This window comes from Cervus elaphus, chromosome 30 (assembly GCF_910594005.1).
Source record: "Cervus elaphus chromosome 30, mCerEla1.1, whole genome shotgun sequence".
In the NCBI taxonomy this organism is placed as follows: domain Eukaryota; kingdom Metazoa; phylum Chordata; class Mammalia; order Artiodactyla; family Cervidae; genus Cervus; species Cervus elaphus.
The window spans coordinates 12458325-12481654 of NC_057844.1; the positions used below are offsets into that span (position 1 = coordinate 12458325).

The following is a 23330-nucleotide window of genomic DNA, read 5'->3' on the forward strand; positions in this document are numbered from 1 at the left end:
ACCTGGCCCTTCCTGAGTTATACTTTTTGTAATAAGGCAGTATAGTAATCTAGTAAGTATGAGCTTCCCAGGTGACTCAGAGGTAAAGAATCCGCCTGCCAATGCAGGAGACTAGAGTTCTATCCCTGGGTTGGGAAGATCCCCTGGAGAAAGGCGTGGCAACCCACACCGGTATTCTTGCTGGAGAATTCCACGGACAGAGGTCACAGAGAGCCTGCACGCGCTAGTAAGGACACTGTTTTCCTGTGCTCTGTGAGCCCCTTTAGTAAATTCCTGAGACTAAGGAGGGGGCACGGGACCCTCCGGACGCAGGAACACAGGAGACAGCCTGCTTTCACGCCTGGCTCTGACGTGGGGGGGCGGCCGTGCTGCGGGGCTGAGTCCAGCTTGTGGAAGCTGAGCCACTTGCCCAGGGAGACGGTGTCAGACGTGAGCTGAACTGTGGGCCGGTCACTTGCTGTCCGCAGAGAATGGAGGGGCTGCTTCATGGAGGGAAAGACGTTCACAGGTTTGGGGTGCAGAAGCATTCGCTAAGTAGACAGAACGCACAGGGGCTTTGTGTGGACAGTGACACTCCGGTGGACCTTCCCGGATAACGGTACGCGGTTCCTGCAGGGGGTACCTCATCTGGGTGGGGGAGGACGATCACCGACATCGTCCCCGTGTGAATCCGCTGCATCCGGGATGACAGGCCCACCTCGGGGATTCGCTGAACCCGGTGAATCCCACCTTCGTACTTCAAGTGCTTATAGACGTTATCACCGGAAATTCGGGCCGCTGCGTGATGTAGCCCACCTATGAAAAAAAAGTTCCAGCGTAATAATAAATTCTACTTTGAAAGGGATCAAGACCTTAAATGGCCTTCATGAAAGGCCTCTGTGAGCACAGAGCCTGAGATGAGAACATAAAGTAGGTCCAAAAAGACGTTTTCCCAACATAAGTCTATTAATATGTAATAGGAAACATACCAAAAAATTGTTTATGGTTATCTCTGGAGAACAGAACAGCATGTTTTTCATCTTAAGTTTTTTTGTTGCAAAGTTTTATGATGAACAAATTTCACTTTTATAAAAATAGCATTAGAAAAAAAGAATACTGGGACATTTTCTGCATTGAATCTATGCGATCTTAGGCTAATTTAGTGCCATATATAAGAGTGCTCAATAACACAGCAATTTGATAATGATGAATAATTCTGTAGGTCCTCCCAAGCTTTCAAGAATCTATTGAAATTTAATTCTTGCTTGTCTGTGAAGCGGGAAAATAAGCACAATGCCTAAGCTAGCTTCTTATTGAACATATTGTTTAAAAAAATCTTTTTATTGTAAAATAATACACAGACGTAGAAAACCACATGAATCAAATGCATGGTTCAAGATTAAGAAAAAGAACTTTATCAGGCACCTGCAAAGCCCTCCCATAGATCCGCCTTTCCTACAATCCCCTCCCTTTCTCAGGTAACCAGTATTTTTTATTCCCTTCTCTACTATAATTTTATTACCTAATGTGCTGCCCTAGGCACTACAGTGTAGTCTTGTCCATTTAAAAAAGTTGATACATCTTTCAAATCTCAATCTAGAAGTTCATCACCCATCTCAAGTTATCCATTGAGGAACCAGGGCTGTTGACATATAGAAATTTCCCACAGCTTGGTTTTGCTGACTGCATACTCTTGGCATGCTTCAATTTCTTTTCTGCCCTCTGTACTGGCTGCTACTGGGCAGCTGGATCCAGAAACTAGATTGAACTCTTTGGCAAGACAACAGGAGACAGACAATGTCTGGCTGTCTCTTATGTTTTTATCAAACAATGTTTGATGCTTCATGTGCCACAGAGGTTGTAGAAGGGTGACAGTCCAATTCTATGGGCTTCCCTTGTGGCTCAGCTGGTAAAGAATCCACTTGCAATGCAGGAGACCTGGGTTGGAAAGGTCCCCTGGAGAAGGGAAAAGCTACCCACTCCAGTATTCTGGTCTGGAGAATTCCAGGGACTGTATAGTCCATGGGGTTACAAAGAGTTGGACATGACTGAGTGACATTAAAAAAAAAAAAAAACAACACCTAGATTCAGCCATTTCTCCAAGAAGCCCTGGTTCCTTTCGAAGGAAAATAATATTTCAATGTTTTCAATATTGGGGAACTAGGGATATTCACTAATACTGGGTTGGTCATTGTTTCCAGACCTTTTCAATGGACAGAGATAGGAAATACCTCATGAGTTTACAGAGATGTTGAGAAACAATTCCTTATCAGTTTCTTGCATTTCTGCACATTTTGTAAACAAGGAACTGCCTGCCCTTTTGTTCCAGAATATGTTTTTAAGGGTATTTGTTTAGTGAACAGCTTTGGAGATAATGTCTCCCTCTAGAGCAAAGGACAAGTGCCTGCCAGTGTAGGAGACACGGATCCCATCCCTGGTCGGGAAGATCTCACAGGCCGCGGAGCAGCTAAGCCCATGCGCCACAGCTACTGAGCCTGTTCTCTAGAGCCGGGAGCCACAGCTACTGAGCCCACACACCCGAGAGCCCGTGCTCTGCAACAAGAGAAGCCACCGCAACTAGAGAGTAGCCCCTGCTCACCGCAACTAGAGAAAAAGCCCACATAGCCCACCCAGCTCAGCCAAGAGAAAGATTCTACCTTCCGATGCAGGGGACATGGGTTTGATCTCTGATCAGGGAACTAAGATCCTACACGCTGCAGGGCAACTAAGCCTGTGTGCACGGCAATGGAGACTCAGCAAAATAAAATAAAATAGAGAACCCCAAGCTCAGGATTCCTCTTCTGTTTTGAAACCCACCATGTGGGTAGGTGTCATCTGACCTTCCAGTTGCCTTTTGGGGTGTGGAGCTCATGAAACCAGCACAAAAATGCTGATATTCTGGTTACTGCTACTACCATAAGTCATAAACCATCCTTTGTCTCTGACCCATGAAACTGTGACTTGCTAAATTCCTGTCTTGCAAGTAGGATAAAATCTCAGACAACCTGTTCTGATAACTGATACCTTTATAAATTAAAGATCACAATGTCTTCTCTAATACTCCTGTATCACTTGCTTTCCATACTGAGAATCTTGGTTCCCAAAGACAGAGAGGATACCAGAATTAGAGTATCTCATAATTACTCTTCTACTTTATCCCATATTTCATAAACAACAGTCTCAGAATAACACTACTAGTTCTGCCACCAATACGATTTACTAAAAACATTATAAAACTTTTTTGCATGTGCTCTTCCCATTCTGCTTCCCATTTTGCAAATTATTGTACTCTATACTGTCAGATTTAACAGTCCTTATATACTGTACTTTTTCCTCTTAGTCCTCAATTAGACCTAGTTCTATAGATAATCACATATTTAATACTCCCCTTTAGGGAAAGTGAAAGTGTTAGTTGCTCAGTCCTATCTGACTCTGCAAATCCATGGACTGCAGTCTGCCAGGCTCCTCTGTCCATGGGATTCTCCCAGCAAGAATACTGGAGTGAGTTGCCATTTTCTACTCCAGGGGATCTTCCCAACCCAGGGATAGAACTCAGGTTTCCTGCATTGCAGGCAGATTCTTTACTGTCTGAGCCACCAGGAAAGCCTGGAGAAAGACTGGCAGTATAAATTTCTGGCATGTACCGACTTTCTCAAGAGGACCCAGTCTTGCCTTTATTCAAGGGGTTTTAGGTCTACAAACTGGCTCAAGTCTGGGAACTGACTAAGGGGCCATGACTTCTGTTTTTATGACACAGGTTAGACTTTTGTTCACTTGACCTAGAACTCTTCTGCTTATACAGGTCAAATAAGAATGTAGTAGGCTTTCATTCTTTACTCCCAGGGACACATGTCAACCAGCCAATGCCCTGTCTGTGTAAGTCACCCTGTTCCGATTGCTCCTTTTACTCTGCTGTCCATTATGGTAACCACGCCCATATTGCTTTTGGCCGCTGAGTGCCAACACTGCTACCTTGAGATCCAATTGCTCCAACTGCCCTTAGGTTTCCCAATTCATCTACTAGAGTTCCCACTGTAGGGTCTTGGCTGTAGATAAAAACTACCAGACAGCTCTTTAGTGATGCCAGGGCTCCGCTCATAAACTTATTTCTCAACAGTTGTGGTGAAAAGTATTACCTCTGGACACATTAAATTAACCACCACATTATTTTTATTTAATTATTTTGTTATGCCTTGATGTGTGGCTTGCAGTATCTTAGTTTACCAACCAGAGATCGAACCCATGCTCCGGCACTGGGAGCACAGCCTCTTAACCACTGGACTGCCAGGGAAGTCCCAACCACCACATTACTTTAATGACCTCTCCCTGAATTCAGCTGGTGAGCAGAAAATAACAATTATAAACATTAATCGGTTGGGAGGGAAGAGAGAATATAATAAATTTCATTTGTTGTGTTGTTGAGTCACCAAGTCACGTCCGACTCTTTTGCGACCCCATGGACTGTAGCCTGCCAGGCTCCTCTGTCCATGGTGGGACTTCCCAGGCAAGAAGACTGGAGTGGGTTGCCATTTCCTTCTCCAGGGGATCTTCCCGACCCAGGGATTGAATCCTGGGTTGGTAAGTGGATTCTTTACCACTGAGCCACTCAGGGAAGTCCCCCTTTAATTTGAAAGACATTTCTCAAGTCCCTAGAAATCAGGAATATAGAATGACAGTGATAGACCTACACTACATGTCAAGAGCCATCACCCTGCACTGCTTCTACAAAGAGTAATCTTGTAATCATGTAGTATTAACTACTTGTGTAATGGTTGAAGATTTTCCCTATCTGTCCCAAGATCACAAAACTAAAAGACTTGAAGTCATTTGATGTGTGAATTTTTACATTTCAGTGTGTTTTTCCCCAATCTTAGCTTCTAGTGCTATGTGAATCTCTGTGAGTTCCCTATATTTCAAGTAAACATTAAGTATGTACATATCATATACACATGTATATATTCTGTGCTAAGTCTCTTCAGTCGTGTCCAATCTTTGCGACCCTATGGATGGTAGCCAACCAGGCTCCCCGTCCACGGGATTCTCCTTGCAAGAATACTGGAGTGGGTTGCTCTCCTCCAGGGGATCTTCCTGACCCAGGGATCAAGCCTGAATCTCTAAAGTCTCCTGTATTGGCAAGCAGGCTGTTTACCACTAGTGCCACCTAGGAAGCCCCATACATATACTTTAACATATATATTTTGTAAGATAGATACTTTTTCCCCTGTCTCTATTTTAGTCTTTCCCTATCCATATCTTTGTCTTCTCATTACAGTAAATAAATTATATTTTACAATTTTAATGGATAAAGGTTTATTCTTAGGTTTTAATTTTAAAGGTATATGAGTAGAGTATTACATTTTTTTCCCTTTTTTTTTTTTTGGTGGCGGGTGAGACATGGGTCTTAGTTCCCCCACTAGGGATCGAACCCAGGCCCACAGCAATGAAAGCAGAGAGTCCTAACCACTGGACTGCCATGGAATTCTCCAAATGTTTTTGTTTCTGATAAAAGGAGTTTTACCTTTTTTTTCTCTTCTATTTTGTATACATTAATCTGTTTCTTTTTTAAAGATGTATTTATTTTATTTATGGCGGTGCTGGGTCTTTGCTGCAGGGCACAGGCCTTCTCCGGTTGCAGGGAGCAGGGGCTACTCTCTGGCTGCGGCGCTTGGGCCTCTGACTGCTGTGGAGGCGGGCTGTAGGCACGCCGGCCTCAGCAGCTGCAGCTGGTGGGCTCAGGAGCTCAGGCCCGGTACTTGTGGTACACGGGCTCAGCTGCTCCGTGGTGCGTGGGATCTTCCCGGACCAGGTACTGAAACCACATCTTTACCACTGAGCCACCAGGGAAGCTCAACTTGGGACTTTTTAAAATGTCTTTTATTTTATTTTGCTAGGGAGTCAGTGTATCTAAAAAAAAAAAGACTTCCCAACCATTGTTGGTCTGCTCTGTGTCCCTGGAGCAGAATCTCTCCTCCCAATCTCAAGTGCATCTCTCTTTCATTGCTGAAAGTTGAATTCAAAATACACATCTCAGAGATGACACTCTTTCCTTTCTAAGGCTGTTTCTGATTACATTCTTGACACTCTCTCCTCTCCTGTGTCCACAATATATACTGTCCTCATCCTTTTTCCTGCTTACCTGACTCCTTTTTCTCTTTTGCCAACTAGTCTGTTTTCTAAATGTGGCCATTCTCCATGGTTTGGTGCCCTCTCTATGGACTCTCCCTCACTTATTCTCTCTCAGCATCAGACATCATCTCTGTTCTATGCTGTGCTTAAGTCGCTCAGTCGTGTCCGATGTTTTCTGACCCCGTGGACTGTAGCCTACCAGGCTCCTCTGTCCGTAGGGATTCTCCAGGCAAGAATCCTGGAGTGGGTTGCCAGGTCCCCCTCCAGGGGATCTTTCCCACCCAGGAATCGAACCAGGGTCTCCTGCATTGCAGGTGGATTCTTTACCAGCTGAGCCACCAGGGAAGCCCCCATCTCTGTTCTATCAGCTATCAAATATCTCTCCTCAACTCTATTCCCTCACCAAAGCTCTGGTTACCCAGCTTCAGCACTCACTGGATATTTCTAAAGGGATGTTCTCTATAACAACACACACAATCATGCAAAAATCACTTTCACTGTTCTTCCCAAGTGGAGTCTGCCTTCCAATTTCTATTTCATTTGGCATGAATGAATATTGCAATCGTCTCAGCTAGAAAGATTAGGTCCCTATGGCTCATTTCCTTTGTGTCAGAATAAACTAATGGGATGTAGTGTGGAATTAAATCTAACCCCAGGACTGCCATTACTTATTGTGTGATCTTGGATTAGTTACTTACTCTCTGAGCCTAGATTTTCATCTGTGAAATAGGATTAACAATACCCATCTCACAGGGTTTTAAGGATCAAATGACCCACACTGCATGCCGGACACAGTTGGCAAGCAATAGCTTCTCTCATCAGTTACCAGATTTTGCCCATTCTTCCTCTGAAGGTCTCTCATATGTCTACTCCCAATTCTAACTCTTAGTTACACCTGGTTACTCTAATAACCTCTCAGCCACCTGCCTTAAATCTAGCCTCTTCAATCCATCTTTCACACTGCTGTCAAAATCTTAAAACTAAGTTTGTTTCCAATGGGGAAAGAGGGGCAGAGATTTAGAAGATTTGGATTAACATATATACACTACTATACATAAAATGGGCTTCCCTTGTGGCTCAGCTGGTAAAGAATCCGCCTACCATGCGGGAAACCTGGGTTTGACCCCTGGGTTGGGAAGACCCCCTGGAGAAGGGAAAGGCTACCCAACCCAGTATTCTGGCCTGGGGAATTCCATGGATGGTATAGTCCATGAGGTCGCAAAGAGTCAGACACATCTGAGTGACTTTCACTTCACGTACATAAAAGAAGACCAACAAGGACCTATGGTATAGCACAGACAATTATGTGTGTGTGTGTGTGTGTGTGTGTGTATGAATCACTGTGACATATACCAAAAATTGAAAAAATATTATAAACCAACTATACTTCAATAAAAAAGAAAAAATAATCTCCTTACAATATATATTATCAAATGATATTCTTATTAACAAAATGTTCAACAGCCCCCTAATAATCAAGGCCTGTTCAGCTTTCATGTCTGCTGCAAATCTACTCTTTCAAACCTATTTCCTCTCACTTCTCATCACAAATATCCCAATTAACTGGCTTCCCCACCTCTATACACACAGCAAGATGTTCCCCACCATCATGCCGTTGCTCGGATTACTCCTTCCCTCTGCTCTCCTGATCTTCCCCTTTCCTGACCACTGGCTGGACTTCAAATCTGTACCGAGCACACACTTCCTATGCTCGCCACTGGTTTTCATTTCCCTGGATTGTGTCACTATGTGAATCTTCTTTCTCCACTTTGATCATTTGTGGGTTATTACTCATGGGCCCCCTGTCTACTATGGTGTATCTTGGTGTAACCAAGCAGATTAAAAACTTCCAGATGGATTAAAAGAATGGAACAAAAGACAATTATCAGCAGTTCTAATTTAACGTACCTGAGTATTTAAAACTTTAAAGACTTGCACTAGTTTCTTATTGTTTATGTTGTCTAAGTTTTTATCAGCTTGAGTGGGAGCATCTTGAAACTAAAGATAAATGACTAACTTTTTCTGCATTCCCATAAACATCTAAGTTTATTTAGATTATAAGTACTAAGTTTATTTAGATTATAAACACATTATAAGTACTTTAGAGTAAAAAGTTTAATACAGCTTGGCTCTGAATAACAGAACAATGATTTCCCAGGCCAGGCATTTATCAACCCTCCACAGGGAAAGTTTTCTAATTCATATATTCCTTCCTAAGAGGATGCTTCTCTCTTTCCCATTCTCTTCTTCTATAGTAAGAATTCTACTGTAGTAAGCCACTGTAATTGAAGAGTCCATGTCACAATATTTAATAGATGTAGACCACATGTTTTAAAAAACAGGACAACATGGCTCTAATCAAAAGCAGGGAAAAAATAATTTTCAGCATTGTCTACGGACAAAATCCTCAAACACACCTACCATAATCAGCTGGTGTATAATTCAGAAGTTCAAATCTCCAGTGTTTGTAGCTTGAATAATTCTGGTACATATCAAATATTTCTCGGGTAAATTGTTGGCAGATATCACCTAAAAGAAAATTTAAAAATATTCAGTCAGTATACATTTTCCAAAGAAGACATACAGATGGACAACAGGCACATGAAAAGATGCTCAACATCACTAATTATTAGAGAAATGCAAATCAAAACTACAAAGGAGGTATCGATTCACACTGGTCAGAATGGCCACCATTAAAAAGTCTAGAATAACAAATGCTGGAGAAGGTGTGGAGAGAAAGGAACCCACCAACAATGCTGGTGTACATTGCTACAGTGTACATGAATGTAAGCTGGTACAGTCACTATGGAAAACAGTATGGAAAACTAAAAATAGAGTTGCCATATGACTCAGCAATCCTATTCCTGGGCATATATCTGGAGAAAACTCTAATATGAAAAGGCACATGCACCCCAGTGTTCATTGCAGCATAATTTACAATAGCCGAGACATGGAAACAGCATAAATGTCCACCGACTGATGAATAGATAAAGAAGGTCTGGTACACATATACAGTGGAATACTACTCAGCCATAGAAAAGAACAAAGTAATGCCGTCTGCACCGCAATATGGATGGACCTAGAGATTATCTTACAAAGTGAAGGAAGTCAGAAAAGAAAGACAGACAAATATCAAATGATATCGCTTCTATGTGGAATCTAAAATATGACTCAAATGAACTGATTTATGAGACAGAAACAGACTTACAGATACAGACATCAAATTTATATTTACCAAAAGGAATAGGGGATGAGGAGGCATAAATAAGAAGTCGGGGATTAGCAGACACATAATACTATATACATAATAGATCAACAACAATGTTCTACTGTATAGCACACTAGAATATATTCAATATCCTATAATAAACCAATAAAAAATATGAAAAAGAATATATATATAGGTGTAACCGAATCACTGTATACTAGAAACTAAGACAACACTGTAAATCAACTATACTTCAATAAAAAAAAATGTCTGCTTTTTCTAGGAAAAGAAATTCCAGGAAATTTTAGGAAAGTCCTCCTTGAAAGGCCCCTTAGGAGTTGAGAAGTAACTACTTCCAAAGGGAAACACATTTAACAAACTTTTAAAGTTATAGTGTGTCAAATCAAGGTAACATTCAAGTATTTTTTAAGATCATTTACAATAAAATTATTTTATTGACCTCCAGTCGTTCTTCCAGATGTCACTTCTAAAATAACATCATTTTTGTCATATTTCTCCTTTGGCAGTAGACTCTGGAAAAGCTGAAAAAGGGAGAAATATCAGTATTAGTGTGTATAGTTTCCATGGTATGCTGTTATTACTTGAACTTAGATAAGAGATTCCCAAATATTAATAAAATCAGTAATTAATAAAATCATAGATCATCCCAAGAGGTCTGGCTTTAATAAGTAGACCTAATTAGGCCTAAGATAAGCAACCAATTAACATTAAACAATGAAGTTACTTGTTGGGATAGTTTCTACAATGCTATCAGATTATCTCAATTTTCTAAAACCCAGAAGTTCAGATCAAAGTCCAGGGTTCCATTCAATTTTCTTCAGATTCTGCTTCTAGTAGTCCTGAACAGTAGCTTCTTTCATCTAATGAAAGAAAGCTTTCAAAGTATTCATATGGAGAAAATGAGGACTTTTCATATATGATTACATGTTCTCTCCCGCAATAAATGCCAGTGCCAGGCCATGCCCTGTCTTCTCAGCAGAGTTGCTATTTAAAGAGTAGATTGAGGACTCCCAAGATAAGGCTCAAATATCTTCTCAGTGTAATAAGAAAAAGAGGGACTTTCTGATAAAGAAAGTAACCAATTTCCCTCTTAGGAAGAAAAAGGAAGCAGCTTTATTTTTATTATTACTAAAAGGTCTTTCAAATCAAACTGAAATTACCCATGTATCATGACTGTTCCTACTGACAGTTTTTGAAATAGTCCATCTCTGCTAGAAATGTTATGGCCTGATGGAGAGAATATTAGACTAGGAGTCAGATGTCTGACTTCTGTTTTTGACTAGCTGTTTCCATCAGGGAAAAAAATATTGATATCTCCACCACATCCTCCTCAACCCCTCAAAAAGCCCTTCCAGAGATTATTATCATACTAAATGAAGTAAGCCAGGCAGAGAAAGACAAATATCATATACTGTTGCTTATCTGTGGAATCTTAAAAAAAAAAAAAAAAGGATACAAATGAACTTATTTACAAAACAGAAATAGATGCACAGACATAGAAAACAAACTTAGGGTCATCAAAGGGAAAAGAGGAGGGAAAAGTTAAGAGTCTGGGAGTTGGTGATGGACAGGGAGGCCTGGCGTGCTGCGATTCACGGGGTCGCAAAGAGTCGGACACGACTGAGTGACTGAACTGAACTGAACTGAACTGATACTACTATCTATAAAATAAACAACAAGGACCTACTGTATAGAAGAGGGAATTATACTGAAAATTTTGTAACAACCTATAAGGAAAAAGAAGCTGAGAAAGAAGATATGTGTGTGTGTGTGTGTGAATTATACTGAAAATTTTGTAACAACCTATAAGGAAAAAAGCTGAGAAAGAAGATGTGTGTGTGTGTGTGTGTGTGTGTGTGTGTGTGTGTGTGTGTGACAGAATAACTGTACTCTACACTTGAAACTAACACAACATTGTAAATCAACTGTACTTCAATTAAAAAGAAAAGCCCATCTACTGGATTCCTAGAGTAGGGAAGACTGAAGGTAGGAGGATGGCAAACAGGACAAAGGGGAACATAAGATGCAGTGCTGTATCTTCATTTTCTTTTAGACAATCCATCCACTGAGCTAGAAAGGGCTAAAGACTTACATTAACCCATTGTCTCTACAGTCTTGGATTCGTTCCATAATTAACCTAAGCAGCAAGGACCACTCCCTCTTTCTAAGACTTAAAAACCCTGGACTCCTCCCCTTGTTGAAGTAGATTCAGTTTTGGAATACTTTTGCCTGGAGGTAGGGGGCTTGTTCTTTTCTTTGCCATCACAATCTCTTCACTCAATCTCATTCTGTTGTAAATTACAGCACTAAACCCAACATTATCAATCTTTCGAAGAGAAGACTTAATAAAACTGGTGTTCAGAAAGTACTTTAAGCACCAAAACATAATCTAGCAAGAACAGTATTCCTTTATATTCACAGTATTAGGTTCAGTTTACCTCTTAAAACATACCTCACTGTATAACATGTTGATTTTCTGAGCAATGGTTTGCCTCTCTTCCAATGCAAGTTCTTGTAGCTGTTTTTCATCTTGTTTATTCAGACCTACAAACCATCAAATAATAGTAAAAATGTTCAAATACTCACCAAGAAACTTTTAAATAGCTACCTAATCTCAATCTACTGAATTTTATCTTGTGAAGGCAAGGGATTATAAAAAAGAACTATTAACACTAGTTAGAGAATATCAATTAAGTATTTGGTAAGTATGTCCAAAAAACTTGGGTGAAAACAAGTATAATCTTGCTCCAAAGAGCTGGTGATATGAACGTCTATAAGTAAATATAAAAATCAGTGATGAGGTCTTCCCAGCCCAAATAAGCTAAGTTTCAGAGTAAATTGGGGTGACTACTTGTCTAAAGGTCGCAGCCATTGGTTAGCCCACTGAGTACCCTAGCATGGCTAGAACCTCCATTTTTTTAAGTCAGAAATAAGAACTCTTAAAATTTTGAACGCTCTTAAAAATGCTCATCCTTAGTAAACATTTTTTTAAAACACCACATGGGTCAAAAACCCACACATCTTGGCGACCTCTGCTTTATGGAAAGAATGGTTCTTTTCACATTTCAAAGCAGAAAATTAAATCCTGGAACTCACAGAACAAGCTCTCAATGAGATAGTGGCCAAAACAGGGTGAATCCCATAACCTCTGACCCCATTGCTTTAGATGCCTAGAGACTGATGTGTGCTAAATGATTTTTTTTGATTCTTAATAATTAAAAAAATTAGAAATGAAGACTCATAAAAGACAGAAGGCTCTCTAAAATCCTTCTCTAATCATGGAAGTCATCGGGGTCTGGTGGAATTCTATGCCTCATTCCGTCTTTCAACATTTAACACTGGCTCTAGTTGCTGGGGACCCGAGGATGAATAAAACATGGTTCAGGTCTCAAGGGGCTCAGTCTGCTGGCAGAGATGGACACACTCACCTGGTTACAAGAGGTAGTAAGAGCAGTGCCACTGAGGCCTGAAGGGTGGTCTAGCCGAAGAGTCCTAAACACGGTGCCATCTGAACTGCATCTCTTCCTTTTGTGTGTGTGTGTGATCTCAGCTCCCTGACCAGGGATCAGACACACACTGCCTGTACTGGGAGGTGAGGTCTCAACCACGGGACCACCAGGAGGTCCCTGGCCTCAATTTCTAATTATAAATGGCCTGTTGCAGAACTGTACCATCACTGCTGGCCTCGCCTTGTGCCCGTAAGCCTCAGACGGTAGCCAGGCTGCCATGACTCAATGTGTCGGCTGGGTCAAAGGTGTGCCAGAAAAACCTGCTGATTTGCAACCATATAAAATTACTTTTGTGGTCTTTTATTCCTTACTGAACTGTAAAAGCCAACCTGTAAAATCAGTTTCACCAGATTCAATTCATTGTCAAGAGATCCAAGAGTCTATTATACCCTGTGTCTGGTGCTGCAGGAAATAAAAATAAGACACAGGCCCTGTACTTGAGGCTCAGGGAAAGGGACTGAAGTTAAGACAATTACATAAAGGATCAGAACACAAAACAGAGAAAGGTAATCATACTTGTTTTACAGAGGGGAGTGAAGCCAAAGTATGATATTCAAGCCATACTTTGTAAGTAGACTGAATTTCAAGAAGATGAAATTGGTGGGTTAACATGAGCAAAGATATGGGATGGTCTGAGTATATCCAGGAAATGGCAAATTGTCTATTTTGGTCAGAAGATAGAACATGCAAAGGGAATTAATAGACTACAGAGAGAGGTGGGGGTCACTCTGTGGGGACTCTTAAATGCCAAGCCAAACAATCTATATTTACAGGCAATGGGATTTACTGAAAATTCAGCAGGGAAGTAGTATAGTTAAGGTTGTACTTAGGCTGGGAACCCCTCATAGCTCAGTTGGTAAAGAATCCGCCTGCAGTCAGGAGACCCTGGTTTGATTCCCGGGGCAGGAAGATCCTCTGCAGAAGGGATAGGCTACCCAACTCCAGTATTCTTGGGCTTCCCTTGTGGCTCAGCTGGTACAGAATCTACCTTCAATGCGGGAGACCTGGGTTGGGAAGATCCCCTGGAGAAGGGAAAGGCTACCCACTGCAGTATTCTGGTCTGGAGAATTCCATGGACTGCACAGTCCATGCAGTCACTAAGAGTTGGACATGACTGAGCGATCACTCACTAGGCTGGAAAAGCTTGGAGATGAGACTACAAGTTAGGAATTTATTGTAGGCATCTTTGATGAGCTATAAGGAAGATATAAAGCAGTGGAAAGAATAGGAGAAGACTCATACAAGATATATTACAGAGGTAGACTCTATATTGGACTTTGAATCCTTGGGCAGTGAATAAGAGTAGCAGCTGTGGAATCTCATAGATTGGGTTCAAATCCCTGCTCCTCTCTGGACTAGCTAAGTGACCTTTGGCATTTTAACCTCTCGGTTTCTTCATCTATAAAGTGGGAATATTAATAAAAATTCCTACCTCATAAGGTCATTGTGAGCATTCAAATGATATTAATATTTGCAAAATACTTAGCTTAGTGCCTGGCACATAGTAAGACTTAGTAAATGTAGCTATTATCACTATTATTATAAAACAGCAGAACTGTAGTAGAAACTTTAGGAGCAATCTACTAATTGAGTCTACTAATATTGCATGATACAAATGTGGCTGAAAGAGTTTGCGTCAGTTTAATTTGGAAAACATTTAGTAAGCTCCTATTATGTGCAATAGGGTTTGATCCCTGAGTTGGGAATATTCCCTGGAGAAGGGAATGGCAACCCACTCCAGTATTCTTGCCTGGAAAATTCCATGGACAGAGGAGCCTGGCGGGCTACATATAGTCCATGGGGTCACAAAGAGTTGGACATGACTGAGTGACTAACATGCATAATATGTGCAAGCAACTTTCCCAAGTAATTACAAATTTGAGAGGAATTATGCAAAGGAGTAAAAAATAATACACATTAAAAGAGGTGAGAAGGGCTTCCCTGGTGGTCCAGTGGTTAAGAATCCGCCTTTCAGTGCAGGGGGCACGGGTTAATCCCGGGTCTGGGAAGATCCCAGACGCTGCGGGGCAACTAAGCTTGTGCACAACTACTGAAGCCCGAAAGCCCTAGGGCTTGTGCTCCACAAAAAGAGAAGCCAGCACAATGAGAAGCCCGTGAACCGCAACTAGAGAGCGGTCCCGGAACTAGAGAAAGACTGTACACAGCAAGAAACACCCAGTGCAGCCAACAATAAAATAAATACATAAAAATTTTTTAAAATATATGCATAAAAAATAAATATATGCATATTAAAAAAAAAAAGAGGTAAGAAACTCACAGGACCACTAATAGAAGGCAGAAAAAGGTTAAGGGTTTGGACATCCAGGACTTTACAGGTATAACTGTGACTGGCTGCAATATTGCTTAACATCTCTAAGGCTTAATGAAACAGGATGATACACAGAATAAAGCTTATAAACTAAACTAAAAGCTAATAGCAAAGTAAGTGTTGAATCCCAGGTTAATCCATTATACTTTTTTCTCAACTTCCATATATTTTGTAAACTGTTTATAAAAGAAAAATGTTAAGACAATAATATTAAGAGATACTAAAATTGAAAATTAACACCTCTCACATTATGTATATAAAATTAACTCAAATAGATCAATGACCTAAATATAAGGGCTAAAAATATAAAACTCTTGGAGTAAAACACAGATCTGAATCTTTGTGACTGTGGGTTTCTTAGATATGGCACCAAAACACAAACAAGAGGGAAGAAAAAAAGATAAACCTCATCAAAATGAAAAACAGTGGTGCTTCAAAGGACGACGCACAGAATGGAAGAAAAATTCTGAAAATAACGTATCTGATAAGGAACTTGTATCTATAACATAAAGAACTCTTACAACTCAATAATAAAAAAAGACAACTCAATTAAAAAATGGGCAAAGGATTTAAAGAGTCATTTATCCAAAGGTGACATACAATAGGTACATTCATCAGAGAAATGAAAGTCAAAATCACAGTAAGATACCATCTCACACACTAGGATGGCTAGAATCACAAAAGTGGATCACAAAGGTTGGAGAGGATGTGGAGAAACCTGAATTCTCATACATGGGAGATGGAATGTAAAATGGTGCAGCCACTTAGGAAAACCTGTCAGGCAGTTCCTCAAAAGATTAACCCTGGAGTTACCACACAACAATATATGTCCACACAAAAACTTGTACACAAGTATTTGTAACAGCATTGTGCATAGTAACCAAAAAGTGGAAACAAATCAATAACCAACAACTGACGAATGGATAAATAAAACGTGAGATATCTATACAATGGGACATAATTCATCAATAAAAAGAAATGACGCCCAGAAACATGCTGCAACGAAATTGAACCTTAAACATATCCTAAATGAAAGAAGCCAATCACATACGGTAACATATTGGATGATTCCATTTATATAAAATGCCTGAAATAAGTAACTGGGTAGACAGAAAGTAAGGCTGGTAGGGGTGGCGGGATTGGGATGAGATGGCTAAAGGGTGCAGGGTTTCCTCTGAGGGTGATGAAACAATTCCTGTACCACACAAGCCCTCTGATGGGGTAGAAATTGTAGTTTTGAGTCCATGGCATGTAGCATCTAGGACAGTGCTCAACAAAGATCTATTCAATAAATTAAAGCTTCTGAAAAGGTCAGTATTCAGTCTCCCAGACCTTAACAGCATCTCGGCGAGTACCATGAGGACCTCAGTCTCATAGTAGGAGTTACTCTTTAGTAACTGTCAGACACCCAGACTACAGTACAGAATCCTGTCCTTTCCAATTGTAGGGCTTATTACTTGTCGGTTTTTTAAGAGCTTGAGTTCAATATAGCTTTAACTTAGAGACTCAATCCTGTACTTGTACACACACACATCTTTTACCTACTTTTACACATTGATTCTAATTCTTCAATGGCTTGTTCAGCCTCCTGAATTTCTTTGTAAATGACCGCAAGCGGGGCCAGCTCAGCATGCCTTCGAGTCAAGGACCTCCGGTCCCCTTCACTGGCAGAGATGTGTTGCAAACAATGATCAAGTGTTTGGTACTCCTTACTCAGGTCCTCCATATATTTTTGTAGTGCTTTATGCTTCCAGAGCATGCTGGTATCTTGATGACAGTATCTCCTGGAGCAATTCTTATTTAACAGATGATGGAGAACGTGATTCCTGTTTCGCCTAAAGACCCACAGCCTTGTGTCAAGAGGGCTCTGTGTAAGCTGATGAGAATGGTGATGGACGTGGCACTGGAGGTGACCATTAAGAGACAGATGTCTAAAAAGCCAGGTAACTAGGTGACGATTCATCTCAGCGTCTGAAACAAAATAAGCGCAAGTTGAAAAATATCAACTCCACAGACAGAAAAACTAGGAGGAACCTCAAGCAATCTAGCTCAGTTCACTGCCTCAGCCAGCTCCAAACATAGTCCCCAAATTCAATAATCCACAAAGGAAAACGATTCTTCAAATCTCTGAATCAAACAAAATAAATGAAGACAGCAGTTTTCCACCCACTCACCATATATAGTTAACTAAGGCAAATGAGTAAGAGTATAATGAATAAATATATCAATAGAATAGGTTGTATCACCTATTTCTTATAACATATCCAGAATCTAAAATTGAGTGTGTGAATAAGCACAAGTACAAAATAACCATGCAAACTTAGGTGGCTCACATATTAACAGATTTTTTAATTTGAAGGAAATACTACTTCCTTGTCTAATACTTTAATTTTAGGTACCCAGATGCCCAAGGAGTCAAGTAACTTAATCATGATTATTCATTCATTCTACCAGTTTCAGGCAGAGTTGAGGTGAATACAAGTTGCCTGTTCAGAGCTCAGTGTTTTTCATTCCCAACTATGCAATCTCTCTTCAAAGATGCTTCCCTTTTAGCTGAGATTCAACGGATAAAAACGTTACATATTAATAGTAAAAAATGTAGAAATTTGGCTTAAAAAAAAAGACAATGAAGCTAATTATACTAAATGAAAAAAGCAGATTAAAAAACAATATATTATCAATTAGGTTTTCAAAATTTCTACAGTATACACAATACATGGATTTATGGGGACATAACCCCTCATAATTGAGGAAGATTTTTATTTTGAAAAAGGAAAACTAGATAAAAATACACACCAAAATGTTAATATTATGGTCTCTAGTTGTGAGATTATGGATACTTTTCCTTTTTCCCCTACTTTTTAGTGTTTTCTGAATTTCCTATACATGCAGCACATAGTATTTTTACAATCAAGGAAAAAATTACTTAAAAAATTACAAGTTAGGTGAATTTGGCTGTGTCCAATAACTATCTGTTCTCCTTCCCTCTAACAGAGATAACTAAAAGAGCTAACAAAGGTACACAATTGTGATTGTTGAATAAGAAAGGGAGAAGATAAAATGTTCTAAGAAAAATACTTTGCCCCTAGAATCCTGAGGTTCGAATTTGAAATAAGGGTCAAAACTGATCAGAATCAACCTTTATTATCTCCAGTGTTCCTACTATCCTAGGTGTTATTAATATATTAGTTCAGTTTATCATTGTAAGTCGGCTAACTTGGATATCATTATTTCCTAGGAAATAGAATGGTGTCTAAAATATTCAAAGTTTGCAGGGTTCTGCTAACAAAATGTAACTTAATCACACTTTAAAAAGGGCACCAATGTCCAGTAGCCACAAATGCTAGTCCTCCAGCAGGAGTTACTACTCGTCTTCACATTGAGACAGACTGGGACCTGGGACCCCCTTGGTGCAGGGCTACCATTCTTGCACCTGGACAAACACCTCCAGGAGCAACAAAATAGGAAGAACTATAAGGGACTTAAAATAACTGCATGCATGCGCAGTTGGGGCAAACTCTGAACAACTAGATACAGAGACCAAAAAGCCCAACTGCCACCTCCCAAGAGCCTGAAGAGCTGGAAGTAAAAGCATGGTAGTGGGCTTGACCCCTCAAAGGGATGGACAGACCACTTAAGCTACCCCCGCTTCCGACCCTCGGACACGAACAAGCTCGCCTATCTCTCTCCACCCCCAGCAAGTGAGCAAGGAAGCAACCTTGTTCTGGCTGCCCCCTGCTGTAGCAGGAGCCTCAATAAAGCCTTGTCTCCATTTCCTGACTAGCCTCTTTACACTTTCTAGTGATTAAGGAGGCCAAGAACCCTGATGGGTAGCAACATCTAGTCTCCATCACAAAAGGTGTGTCCATTTGAAAAAGGACAGAGAAAAAAACGGCAAAAAGCTTTTTGTTGAAACACTTCTAGCTAGAGTTCCTTTTTAGGAATAGTTAGTAGAAGGGGGAGGACAGAGGGTGAGATGGCTGGATGGTATCATCGACTCAATAGACAGGAGTCTAGGCAAACTCCCAGAGATAGTGAAGGGCAGGGAAGCCTGGTGAAGGGTCGGACACCACTGAGCGGCAGAATAAGTGAAATACCTCTCTAGGTCGTGCACTTCAATGCTAAGTAACCCCCAGGACCTTCACCCTCTAGGGTTATCTATACTGGAGAACTGCAAGTCTTCTCCATCACCCCTCAGCCCCTCGCCCCCATACACACAAACAGTTAACAAGATTAATCTGAAATTCTAGGAACGCTCAGCCTCTGCAACTCAGAAGCGACATTAAGCCGGCACGAGGGTATCACGTGTAAGTTACGCTAGGTTACTCGGTATCAGGAATGATCCCAAATGGAGGCACCATGGGAGGGGAAAAAGCTAGAGAAAGAAAATAGATTTTTAAGATCAGCAAAGAGAAATGAACTCTGAGTACTTAAAAAAAATTAAGGACACTAGGTTTCCTTACTGAAGTCGGAACCTTCTGTGATCCACTACATTTCAGCCCAGCGGTCACCGGATCCCTTTCACCTCCGGGTTCACCCAGTCTGGGTTAGAGCCCGACCCCGCCTCCTCGGGCGTCTCCACTCCTCTGCGGAAGAGGAGTCCTTGAGTGTGCGCAACAAGCTAACAGAGAAAACGATACAGCAAGAAAACTCCCCACGAGACGGCCGTGGGCTTGCTCATCTGGAGTCGGAACCCAAAGTGTGGCTTGCCAGGGGAGGGAGAGGGGAGGTGTGCGGGGCACGGGGGCCCGCGTGTTGAATGAACCACGACTCCCGGGAGCGCCGGCCCGGGAGTCCTGGGAGTTGTAGTTTCTGTCCGACAGGCGCTCCGCCCCCAACCCCCTAGGCCGAAGGGGCAGCTTCGTTTTCACAGCTTAAGGCGAGCTCAGAAGGGAGGTTCTCTACAGTTCTGATTAAGAGCTCGAGATATACAAAAATTTCCTTACATGTGGAGCCACTCGAGCAGAGATTCCTGATTTTTTTTAAAATGAGGATTCGAAAGTTTACAGGATTCTGAACGTCAATAGCTGTACTTCTCAGCTTTCCTTGCCTGAGAAAATACCTAATGGCTAGTTGAGACTGTACATGTATATCTTTAAAAAAAATCATACCAGTGCTCAGATAGCGAGTTGTGTTCCACACTTTGTGACCCCCATGGACTATAGGCCTCCAGGCTCCGGTGTCCATTCTCCAAGCAAGAATACTGGAGTGGTTGCCATTTCCTCCTCCAGGAGGTCGTCCCTACACTCACTGGTCAAGCCCTGGTCTCCCACACTGCAGGCAGATTCTTTACCCCTAGCACCACCTGGGAAGCCCTAAATGTCGTAAGGAGGATCCAAAATATGGGAGACCATATATAGTTACAAGTTAGTGACTTTATATCTGTTGTATATGCATAAACAGACTTTGGGGGCTCAATTTAGGTTTGTAAACCATGAGTTAAGTAAAGCATTAAAAAACATAAATAATAAACAATTCCAGCAAAATGCAAATATATTGCCTTACTTTAAATATTCAAGTAGGATACTTATTTACATTGCAGATCACATTTACAGGGCATTTGAACTCTGTGCCTCAGTATTTCTTCCTGAAAAGCAGAGGCAACAAGAATTCCATATTACCAACTTCACAGAATATTTTCTTAGGTTATGAACATAAATATAAAAAGGGGAATTAGGCACAAATATAAATATCTAACATTTATTACCTATTTCAAGGTATCCACTTCTACCAACTACATATTGGATACTATTCTAAATGGCTTAAGCCTTTAATTTAATCCTTACAACAACCCTAAAATAACCCATTTTGCATAAGAGAAAACTATGGCACAGAGAGTTTTAGTAACTTGTCCGTGGAAAAGAACTAGTGATAGAGCTTACCTGTCTTGATAATCTATGGCTCTTAAGCTCTGATACTAGCTCCCTCCTCCAGAAAAAAAAGAAAGGAAAGAATTCAGTCATTCATTCAGTAGATATGGAGCACTAGTTATGTGCTTCTCACTGTTCTAGACGTGAGAATTTAGCAATGAATAGAAAAGACAAAAGTCTTTGACCTCACAAATTCCAGAAACTGAAAGTCACTCAGTCATGTCTAACTCTTTGCGACCCCATGGACTTCTCCAGGTAAGAACACTGGAGTGGCTAGACGTTCCCTTCTCCAGGGGATCTTCCCAACCCAGGGATCGAACCCGGGTCTCCTGCACTGCAAGCAAATTCTTAACCATTTGAGCCACCAAGGAAGCCCTGCAAATTCCAGAGGAACCACATAAACCATTCTCCTAAATTATTCAACAAAATCTTTTGACTTTTTATTTTGATATCTTATTCAAATATATAACTTAAGTAGTACATTTAAGGCTTTCTTCTTAAAAAATAAACCTTAGTGCTATGGACTGAATTGTAACCCTTCCAAATTCAATTTATTAAAGCTAACACTGCTGACAAAGGTCTGTATCGTCAAAGCTATGGTTTCTCCAGCAGTCATGTACAGATGTGAGAGTTGAACCATAAAGAAGGCTGAGTGCCAAAGAATTGATTCTTTTGAACTGTGGTGTTGGAGAAGACTCTTAGAGTCCCTTGGACAGAAGGGAGATCAAACCAGTCAATCCTGAAGGAAATCAACCCTGAATATTCACTGGAAGGACTGATGCTGAAGCTGAGGCTTCAATACTTTGGCAACCTGATGCAGTGAGCCACCTCACTGGAAAAGACCCTGATGCTGGGAAAGATTGAGGGCAGGAGGAGAAGGGGATAACAGACGACAAGATGGTTGGGTGGCATCACTAACTCAAAGGACATGAATTTGAGCGAACTCCAGGAGACAGTGAAGGACAGGGAAGCCTGGTGTATGCACTTCATGGGGTTGCAAAGGGTCGGACATGACTTACTGACTGAACAACAACAGCAATGCAAATACATAACTTAAGTAGTACATATAAAGCCTTATTTTTAAAAAATAAGCCTTGGTGCTGTGGATGAATTGCATCCCTCCCAAATTCAATATACTAAGGCTAACCTCCCAATATGACTGTACTGGAGATAGGGCCTTTAAGGTGATTAAGTGAAATGAGGTCATATAAGTGGAACCCTATTCTGATATCTTACAAGAAGACACCAGAGAGTCTGCATAGTCTCTCTCGATTCCCTTCTCTTTCACAAGAAGTTAAAGAGGTCACGTGAGCAAACAGCAAGCTAATAGCCACCTACAAGTCAGGAGAAGAGGCCTCAGAATGAAACCTACCTTGCCAGCACCCTGCTTTTGGACTTGCCAGCCTCCAAAACTGTAGACATTTAATATGTAAAAATTTATTGTGATGTACATAAAACTTTATATACTTTATGTTATTTATCTATTTAAAAAAATCATTAAAGAGAATAAACATTGTTTCCTACTCCATGTTTTTTAAAGAAAGTAATGTGGCTACAATTGTATTAATTAGTATGCAAAGATGTCCACAATATATTTAGTAAAAGAGGATTTTTAAAAAACTTATCAAACTATTCTATTTTAAAAACATATATGATGTATATTTACTTAAAAGTCTGGTAGAGGGTTCAGTGGTTAGGACTTCTGCTTTCACTGCTGTTGCCCCAGGTTCAATCCCTGCTCAGGAAACTAAGATCCTGCAAGTCATCCAGAGAGACCCCCCCCGCCAAAAAAAAGTTGGTGGAATTATAGGTAAACTCTACTTTCCTTTTTATAATATTACAAATTTCCAGAAATTTTGTGATGGGTATTGTAAGCAAGAAAGCTATAAAATTTAAAAAAAAAGACATTCTTTCATGTTTGATTGAAAAGCCTTATGGAAGTTACTGTCGAATCATTCTATGAAGTTATATTTCCAAATGTTCTGATATATTACAGAAAAAAAGTTTCCAAAAATAGTAATAACAGAGGTTTATTCAGTGGGGGAAAAAAATAGCATTTTGATTAAATTAGGAAAGCATATTTCTCACAATCAAGTCAACTATGAACAGTTTTTTTGTTGAATGAGTTTGTAATGGGCAATGCAATTTGGTATCTCTTTGTCGGAAACAAAATGACCTGCTCCCTCCTACCCCCACCCCATCTTGGAGCATGCTAAGACACCAAAATTCGTGGGGCCATTTTTCAGCTCCATTTAGAGCAAAATCTGCCCCAAGCCCAAAGGGGTAGG

The 23330-nt window shown here is 40.6% G+C and overlaps 1 protein-coding gene across 2 annotated transcripts in view; it reads right to left on the reverse strand.

The window, feature by feature from the left end:
- The window catches only part of MTRF1 (mitochondrial translation release factor 1), a 37486-nt gene extending 17595 nt beyond the window's left edge, over window positions 1–19891 (reverse strand). The window contains exons 1-6 of one of the 2 annotated variants that reach the window (XM_043892006.1): window positions 19636–19889; window positions 16718–17143; window positions 11787–11878; window positions 9774–9855; window positions 8527–8634; window positions 623–795 (exon numbers count right to left, since the gene is read on the reverse strand). In XM_043892006.1, coding sequence (XP_043747941.1) covers window positions 623–795; window positions 8527–8634; window positions 9774–9855; window positions 11787–11878; window positions 16718–17135 — 873 coding nt within the window. In that variant the 5' untranslated portion in view covers window positions 17136–17143; window positions 19636–19889. Of the gene's footprint in view, window positions 1–622; window positions 796–8526; window positions 8635–9773; window positions 9856–11786; window positions 11879–16717; window positions 17144–19635 lie in introns of both variants that reach the window. The other variant, XM_043892007.1, reaches the window with a different exon arrangement.
- Between the last annotated feature and the right edge of the window lie 3439 nt (window positions 19892–23330).